Source organism: Helianthus annuus, chromosome 9, assembly GCF_002127325.2.
Source record: "Helianthus annuus cultivar XRQ/B chromosome 9, HanXRQr2.0-SUNRISE, whole genome shotgun sequence".
Lineage (NCBI taxonomy): Eukaryota > Viridiplantae > Streptophyta > Magnoliopsida > Asterales > Asteraceae > Helianthus > Helianthus annuus.
Window position 1 is genome coordinate 143,300,685 of NC_035441.2, and position 10,191 is coordinate 143,310,875.

Here is a 10,191-nt window from a genome sequence, read left to right on the forward strand (position 1 = left end):
CATCATTTGAGTATGTAGACGTCAAGACGCTCATGGAGAAAAAGAAAAAAAAAAGAGACTGTGATCACCATCGAACCAGATTTAGTATATTATACAAATGAGTATGCACCAAAAGATGCAAGTTGGGTGCTACTTGAATAGTTGTATTGTATGTTCTCCACGCTTGATTAACAAATGTCTTGTCTTTTGGGCTTTGCATAAATAATGCTCATAAGGGGGGAGTGAGTGGTTATCACTTGCAAAAATTCCATCACTCACAACATCCAATCAAGTTCCGTCACGTTTATTCCATCACTCACAACCTTTTTTTTAGTAGCAATGGTCATCACTCACAACACTCAACAACCCATCACTCACAACCCTTCAACGCGTGAAGAAATCCACGAGTGATAGTGTATAGTGGCGGCGGTGTTTGGTTGTTTTCCACGAGTGATAGTTTGCCATCACGTTGCCACCCCCAGTCCCCTAATATGATACAAGTCTAGGATACAATGTTTAAAATGATTATTGTTCATGGTTTGATACATTTGATAATCGTGTTGCGTAGATTATGATATGCATGTGTACTTGTTTAAATTACAACACTTGATGACTGAATATTAGAATTTGTATATCATTCAATTCGGTGCATGTGTAATGTGTTAGATTTCTGAAATTGTTGACCGAACTGGTCAACCTTCTCTATAATTATATCTTTGACTTGAGTCAAACTAATCATGTTTACCCACATACTTTACTAATGATTTGTTGTTCATGCATTGCAACATATGTTGAAAATGTCATCTAAAGGAGCATGATCGCCTGTGCCTTCGTCTTTCCATGCATATAACAACTCTTTACCTTTAAACACAAACATCCCTCCCTGCAAACCAACACATGATCATTATAATTTATACGAGTGATAATGTAAATAAATATATGTATGACGTTTTAGATCAAACCTGCTGCAAGACACTCGCTCTATCATCTGGTGTCGCTTCAAGCGTGTAATTCTCTACAGCTTTTTTCAAAGCCTCAAATCTTGATCTTGATAACACCTTCGCCTGTCAGTTCACATTTAATTGGGTGGAAAAATGACGACTATATAAGTTGGTTCCAAGAGACAAAGGAAAGATGAAATTACACTGGCCGGGTTGAAAAATGTCCGTCCAATGCCATAATACAAACCCAAGATTTTATATGCCTAAGATGCATGAAAAGAATTCAAAGTGTTAATGGCATGTAATGAGATGATAGTTTTGAAAGATTAAAGACACATGAAGATAAAACACCTTTCGTTCAGGATCTGCATAGAGGTTATCCAATGGAAATGGTAACTGTGACCATAACAAAATAATATGATCTTAGTGATTGAATTAATTACAACAAAACCAAAAAAAAAGTATCAAATAATATGTTATATATCAACCAACCCTCTCGGTTTTTGAAACTTAAAGTCAAGGGGTGTTTGGTTCGATGGAATTGGTATCTAAATTCCATTCCTAACCTATTTGGTTCAAAGATTAACAAACCAAACGCGAGTATTTTTTAACCAAATTCATCACAAATCTCATTTACTTATAAGAAAATCCACAAACCAAACGCCCCCTAAGATGAATACAAAAAGGAAATGAGTACCCTTTCAGCAAGGATGCGGGCTTTCTTAGGTTCACCGATACCAATAGCAATTAGCTTCACACCAGCAGCTTCAAATCTTGCTTTAGATTCTTTAAGCGTCGACGCGAGTTCCCAACTATACACGTTACAAAACAGAAATTATACATTGAATAATGGAATTACAATTTCATTTAACTTTAATTGTTTTGGTAACACTTATCAAAACAAGTAGATCAAACTTTAAACTGATTACCAGCAAGGGCATCCAAAGTGCCTCAAAAGAGCAACAACAGCAATCCCCTAGAGAAAATAACCAGAATCATGTCATTTTCAATTTCAAATTCAAGTTACTGATAATCAGTTAATCACTGCAATATACCAATTATACATCAATATTCAGCTTCAAGCAAGGACTATCATGATGAACAAGCTTATTTAGTCCCCAAAAACTCTCTTTATATTGAACCTACACTAACTGAAGTTCCACAATCGATAGATACTCATATGTAATCAGTTAGAAAATACAAAACATAGAGACGCTTAATCGCATCACTTCAATTTTTTCACTCTAGTTTAAAAAAAAATGGCTCTGACACAGTAATGGAATTCTGTTGAATTCGAAACTGTCATATGACGTAGTTACAACATTGGACCGAACAAAAACGGCTCTGATACCATAAAAGATTTCTAGGATCATGTTGATTATAAAATACAGTAGATATTATCTCTATATACATTACAAAAGACACTACTAACTACAAACTAACTACTGAACTTGTTAGGAAAGTCAACATAAAGTCAATGCACAATATATCTCCAAGACTAACAATAGAGTTTGAGTTTATATAACAAACTATTAACCTAATTCAAAAACTGGCGGGAGTACGGAAACAATACAATCCTCGATATAACTGAAAGTCTGAATTAACTAATAACTACCTCAGATTGATCCCAGAGGTCGTTGAACGCGACGGAATCTCCAGAAGCCGTGAAAATGTTAATCTCACCAAGTAGATCAGTTACTTCAGGTGAGAAAGTAGCAGTGGAAGAAGCTTTTGTGACAACAACGGTTCGGTTTGAAGTGAAACCAAGGGGACGTATGGTGGTAGGGGATAAGAGAGATAGAGACGATGGAGATTTGAAGGGAGGAGTTGAGGAGAAGTGAGAGAATGATGGTGTGAAGGTTGATGAAGATATGTTTATCGCCATTGTTATGGAGGTTTAAGAAATTTGTGAGAATAGAGGGAAGACTAATCTCACTAAATCGTCTAGTATTCTTGTGGAAGGAAATATGTAGAAGGAGAGACGACACGTGTAACCACCATACTCACCAAAAATGTATAGGAAAATAAGTGGTTTGGTGTATTTTGTTGAAAATCTTCCTTTTTTTCTCTTGCAACTAAAAATTTATCTATGATTAGTTTTGAACTTTTAACTAGTAAACGACATATCGATTATGTTTTTTAAAATAGTTAACGATTTAATATAAAGTAGTTGGATTTCTTGCACTTCGTAATGGGTTTTTATTGGTATAGTCTTGGTTCTTACGTTGTCGGTTTATGTTGTTATAGTACCAATATGATAACGTCGTTTTATATAGCAATCAAAAGAGATATGCGAATAGGATGGTGATGATCGTAAACTATAAAAACGAATACCAGTACCTACACCAACGATGTTTGGCCGGCATCGGTCTATTCATTATTTTTTACTGTATCGGTATTTGCTATAGCTTATATACCGCCACATCGAGAAAATCAAAGGGAATATGATACCGGTACCAGTGTTGTTCGGACGGTATAGGCTCGCTTCTCGCGGTAAAGAAAAAATCAACAATATTTTGAATCGTAGATAAAAATAAACATCTTGTAACATTAAATTCAGAATTATAAACGCCATATTATATTACTAAATTACAACATGTCGAGAAAAAAAGATTAATAAAATACGGTACCGATATTGATGTTCTCGAATGGTATATGTTCGTTTCTCACGGCAAAGAACAAAAAAAATAAATATATTCGACTCTTATCGTAGATAAAAAATAAGCATGTAACAACAATATAATTGAAACTCATTAGAAGTTATATTATATTACTAAAATGACGAAAAAAGGTAGACACGTTATTTTATAATTAAAAAAACAAACTATGACGTAGGTTTGACGACATGTACCCTTGTGCTTCGATCACTTTATGTTATTATTCACAATTGGATTTTGAGTAAAGTTTATATCTAAACTTAGATAAAAATAAGTATGTCACAATGATATTCTCGGAATTTTATAAAACATCGTATCTTAAAAACTATACTCGGAAGATAGGGAATTATGTGACGCATGGACCACGCATCAGAACGCGGCATGGTGTTAAAACAGACGGTGTGGCCCGGGGCGTGGAAATGTGGCTTTTTCTGACACGTATCACTCACTTTTTGTATTATTTTATAATTAAATTTATATACAATGTATTAAAAACTTGCAAATATATTACTAGTAAAATAAATTTAAAATAAAAAACATTGCATGAATTTTAAAAACATTACATAAAATAAAAATACGAAACTAAAAAACACATAATTTAAATAAAAAATCTAATGATTTCCCACGCCGAGCAGAGCTTGAATTCACGGTTGCGCACGTGCATAAAGTTGATAAGAGCCACTTGAATGATGCTGTCCTCCCCGAGATCACCACCCTTGAGCTCCACGACGGTGTGGATCGTCTCGAATCTTTCGCAATCAAGACGGATCGTCCTAAAACGAGACGAGAGGGGGTCGACAGTTTGGTTGTTCTCACCGGTATAGACTTGAAAGTGTTGTTGGATTGCCCTCCAAAATGGACTGCTCGAGCGCCTACCCGGCGAGTGGTGGCTCAAAGCTTTGACCCACAACTCGCAAAGTGCAATTCCTATTGCTCCTAGTGGGACTATTGCATTGCCCAATATTCTTGCTGTTGGTCCCAATGCTCTTGTTCCTTGGCCCGATGGGCCGCTTTCTCGGCCCATTGAGCCATCTGTTGGGCTTGCCAATCCTGCTCCCATTGTTTTCGCCTCTCTGCATACGCCTGGGTTTCTACAATAACCGCGGAGACGTTATCGTACACATCATGCTGCCCCCGGTTGTAGTTACAATGCCCCGGCCTACGTCGGTTGACCACAAAATTTGCCACATCCGAAGAAATTTACCGATGTGGTCGGGCATACCGTTGCCTAGGTCCCCTCGGACCGGGGGGCTCATCCTCATTTACTTCGTCTATCATCTCTTCTTCTCGTGCAGCTTCTTGAGCAACACTTGGATCAGTGTATTGGAATCTATGCCCTTGATCATCAGCCACGGTGTATTGATGACCAAATACCTAAACGGTAATCTTCCAATGTTGCTTCATTGAAGCGAAGCAAATTTGATCCACGGGCTTTGAAACCCACAGTGCTTCCATAGGTAAGTGATTCTACTGCAATATCATGGCACTGATCAGCTGCACGTATGGTATCATCCTTCTAGCATATGATTCCCGAGTATCCCAAGTATTAATCCTGATGATGTGGCGCCATGAAAACTTCGGTGTTCCGAACAACAAAGAATGAATCACCCTACAATCTGCCGCTTTCACTTTCCCTCGGTCTCCAAACCCAACCATAATATCTTCCAAAGAGATGTTTTGAAAGATTTTCCCCTCAACTGACAAATGGCTTCTTAAGGCCGCCCCACCGTCACTGTGTGGCAAGGTTGCTTGAACCATATACCATCTGGGTCCGCGGCGTTCATCTTGTTATCGAGGAATTGGTCAATGGTATAATAAGTGTACTCGTCATCCCGTAACGAATCAAACCGTGCAATACAGTTCATGGTCTCAAAAGACATAACCATTTGACCTCTCCCCGTATCACCAACTAATTTCCACGTATGTGGCAGACCATCCTTCTTCTCAAACCTCAATGATGCCAACCACTCGCAAACAGACGCCAAATACACTCGAGATGTAATATCTTCACACCAATCTAAAACCCTCTCCCATCCTAGTCTCTCGAACATTTGGACGATTCCAATCGTACTAAACTCCTCTACATTCACTGTCCTTTCCGGCAGAACCCTCTCTGGAATAGTGGTCTTTGCATTCGCCATTTTCCACCTGAACCGACATAAAAACTCGAAATCGAAAAAACCAAAGTCGAACGGGTTTAGAAAGCCAAAAACCGACGTTTCGGTTTTGATTTTACCCAAAAACCGAACCGATACACCCCTACTAAATACCTACAAAAGACACCGACTGTATTTGTGGGAAACTGTGGACTACAATATCGTTTAGAAAACAGATTAATAAAAAAATAAAAAGAATGGCCTTAAAGTAATATTTTCAAGGGTTATTGGATTTTATCACCTCTAACTATTGGCTATTGGCCGCTGCCACCTCCAACTATCACTTTGATGCCCGCCACCTCCAACTTAACTCTTAGTGTGTTCTGTCACCATGTCGTTAACTGATCACTAACTTTTGATCTTGTTACTAGGGGTGTGCAAAAAACCGAATTAACCGAACCATAACCGAATTAACCGACAAAACCGAACCGAAAAACCGAACCAAATCAAAAACCGATGGGTCGGTTAATGGTTTTTTCGAAAACCGAAAGTAGTGGGTCGGTTATGGTTATCAATGTTTCCATACCCACCATAACCGAACCGAACCGATATGTAATAAATCTTTGTAGGATTTAAGACTTTTCACCATATTTTTAATATTTGATGTTTTTGACTGAATATTTTTAGTATTTATGGGTTTTTCACATCGTTTTGTGGTTTTGGTTGAATGTTTATTTTAGTTTATGGAATATATTATATCACTTTATTTGAATATTCGATAATAATTAGTATTAATATTATAGATTAAATTTATTTTTTAATACTATAGGCAATAACAATTTATTCCATGTTAAAAAAATTAAGCTATTTTAGCTAGGCTAAATACACGGTTAACCACCCACAACCGACCCGCTATAACCATCAAAACCGATTAACCATAACCACCATAACCGATCGGTTATGGTTATGGTTTTAGGCCAAAACCGACCCAAACCGACCCATGCACACCCCTACCTGTTACTATACTTTTGGGGTGTCCTAAGATCCCTAAAACCTTCCTAAGATCCCTATGACACCCCCAAAAGTACAGTAACATGATCAAAAGTTAGTGATCAGTTAACGACGTGGTGACCGAACACATTAAGTGTGAAGTTGGGGGTGACAGGCGTTAAAGTGATAGTTGGGGGTGACAGCGGCGAATAGCCAATAGTTGGGGGTGATAAAATCTAATAGCCCTATTTTCAATAATATCTTCAGCAACCAATGATCTTTTGGCCTAGTGGTCAAGGGGGAGAAGCTTTGTTTCTCTTGGAGGTCCAGGCAAGGGGGAATTTTAACACTAACTTGATGATACTAACATACTAACTACTAACCCGGTTAGCGACATTCTAACCATACGTCGTTCAAAAAAAATATCTTCAGCAGCAAGAATCAAATATAATAAAACCATTGGAGTTAGCAAACTATACCCCTTAAATAACTTACAAGCGCTCGTGAAACCATTCCCAAGGTTGGAACAATAGTTGTATAGCCGAAGATGAACTTGCGAGTCCGAGCTAGCTATGAGTTTTTCACCGTGTGTCCGTTTTTAATGTAGGACATAGTAACAAATAAGAGACATGGTTGGAATTGAACGAGTGGTCTCTTGTTTTTTGAATTATAAATCATTTTGTCCCTCTACAAATAAATCAACAAGTTCATTTTATAATCATCTCGAGACTTTTAGTTGCAATTAACAAAAAAATGCAAGACACTAGTTCGAAGTTTACTATGCCACCGTGTCGAATTTTACACCCCATTGCCTGTGCGTAGAAGCTAGGAGTGGTTTTTTCATCAACGAGTTTTATGGGTTTTTTATTTTCAAGTTCATATTAAAGTCAATATTTTGAACATCGATATCTCATGTTGTTAACTTTAATTTAGATAAAGAGTTAATTACTGTTTTCGTCCCTGTGGTTTGTCAAAAATCACTATTTCAGTCCATTAGTTTAAAAATTGCGATTTCAGTCCCTGTGGTTTCACTTTCATAACCATTTCAGTCCACCTCGTAACCATTTCAGTCCCTGTACTTACAGAATAAATGGATTGAAATGGTTACGAAAGTGAAACCACAGGGACTGAAATGGTTACGAAACTGAAACCACAGGGACTGAAATCGCAATTTTTAAACTAATGGACTGAAATAGTGATTTTTGACAAACCACAGGGACGAAAACAGTAATTAACTCTTAGATAAATCTATACGCAACTTGTGAAACTCTTTTAGAAAAATAATTACTATTTTCGTCCCTGTGGTTTATCAAAAATCACTATTTCAGTCCATTAGTTTAAAAATTGCGATTTCACTCCATGTGGTTTCACTTTCGTAACCATTTCAATATTGTTTCACTTTTGTCACCATTTCAATCCATTTATTCTGTTAGTACAGGGACTCAAATGGTTACGAGGTGGACTCGAAAGTGAAACCACATGGATTGAAATCGCAATTTTTAAACTAATGGACTGAAATAGTGATTTTTGACAAATCACAGAGACGAAAACAGTAATTAACTCTATAATTATAATTAGCATATATGAATATAATAAACTAAAAATCGTATATTTAACTAATTATTGCAATATATAATCATATAGAGAGAAAAGTAGAGCATCCTCTAAGAACGTTTGCATGACGTATTATTTTAGAAATGGGCCAATATAAGATTATTAAGTTATGGGCAAAGTGATCATGTGCAGAGGGCCCAAAATGCTTAACAGAAAGCAATCTTGTAACTTTATTAGAATTGCCTAAAGATACATCTAACATTTCTATCATACGATAATTTGTTAACCGGTCCTTTTGTTTCTATGAAGCTTGTTTGTAATCCTTTTTTGTGACTTTATTAGATTCTTGAGCATACAAGGAACTTCACATAGCTCAAATGTCGACATTGAGTAGTGTGTGACATGAAATTGTATAATTAGTTGCCATATATAACACTATAACATAAGTACATAACAATATTTAGCGGTATAGCTTTTAGTTAGAAAAAATGAAAATAAAAAGGTTGAAATTGAAGAAGTGACGTTATAAAAGGGAGAGTTAATTAGCCACCAACTTTGGGGAGCATGTTAGTTGATAGGAGTTTGTTCCCTTTAAATGAGCACAATCTTTGAAGATGGTTGGGGTTGATGGTGATGGGAATGGAACCTTACCTACACTCCATCCAATACCCATTATCATTCATGCCCCACCCATACCTTCTCTTCTAAACTTTGGATGCCTTTTATATATCATTTTAATTTAATTTAATTTAATTTAATTTGATTTGATTTTACTTTGATGTAACTCAAATAATTATATACCATACTTTAAAAAGGATATTTGAAAAGGCATGTCTATTACCCTTTATATTAACATTGGCATTCCTAAGTTAAGTTTACATCTAAAATATATTTCTTTTTAAGATTTCACTCATTTTTCCTTTTCAACCATTTGTTTCTTCCTTAATTAAGAATTGCGTTACATGTTTTTTTTTTGAACGACAAATTTTGGATCACTTACGGATCATTGGAGTATCATCGTGCTACCAGTGGAACCACCCGATCATATCCATCTCCACTAGGCATAATGTCTATACACCAATTCAGGAGAAAACCCAATAAAATATGGGAAAACCCCATTTATGAGAATGAAATCCAGGACCTATTGATTTCAAAGCCTTATCTCACCCACAAGATGCCACTTGTATGGATCATGATGTTCTACAGTAGAGTTCAAGATGGATCATGATGTTCTACAATAGTAGAGTTCTATATGGCAAATTGTACCTGTTGGACGATTGTATTTATATGAGTTAATTGCCCGGATAGTCCCTGTGGTTTCACGTTTTTCACGTTTAGTCCCCACATTTTGAAAATAGCAGGTATGCTCCCTATGGTTTGTTATTTTGTTACTCGGATAGTCCCATGAGTAGATGTCAGTTAGTTTGGAAATAGCAGGTATGCTTCCTATGGTTTGCATTTTGTTACTCGGATAGTCCCCTGAGTAAATGTCAGGGGACTATCCGAGTAACAAAATGACAAACCATAGGGAGCATACCTGCTATTTCCGAAAGGTGGGGACTAAACGTGAAAAAACGTGAAACCACAGGAACCATCCGGACAATTAACTCTATTTATATGTATACTCAATAAATAAGTGATCCTTCAATTTCATTTTTTCATAACTCTTTTCTTTCACCTCCCTTTTAAGTGTTAATGTGCTCTAAACCAAGATGAATTCACTCTAAATCTCATTTAATATAATAATACATGAACTAGAAATCATCTATACTATATACTATATAATAAAAGAAACACATGTCAAATTACTATGCATCCTCATAATTGTTTTTCTGCCTGTTTTTTTCTCTAACTTAGTTGATATCCTTTAGGTTTAAATATAATTTATATATTTCCTAACTAATAAGTGATAAACAATAATTATAGATAAGTTTTATTTTTTATTTTACCTATTCTTTAGATCTAATTATTATT

At 36.1% G+C, this 10,191-nt stretch overlaps 1 protein-coding gene across 1 annotated transcript; it reads right to left on the bottom strand.

Annotated features, from left to right (window-relative positions):
* Positions 1 to 589: 589 nt before the first annotated feature.
* On the bottom strand, positions 590 to 2,869 carry LOC110878940 (prostamide/prostaglandin F synthase). Its single transcript, XM_022127336.2, has 7 exons — positions 2,536 to 2,869; positions 1,850 to 1,896; positions 1,618 to 1,732; positions 1,272 to 1,316; positions 1,124 to 1,183; positions 942 to 1,043; positions 590 to 862 (listed from the first exon to the last, which is right to left on the bottom strand). The coding sequence occupies exons 1-7, from the start codon at positions 2,803 to 2,805 to the stop codon at positions 752 to 754; spliced, it is 750 nt and encodes a 249-aa protein (XP_021983028.1). The 5' UTR covers positions 2,806 to 2,869; the 3' UTR covers positions 590 to 751.
* Between the last annotated feature and the right edge of the window lie 7,322 nt (positions 2,870 to 10,191).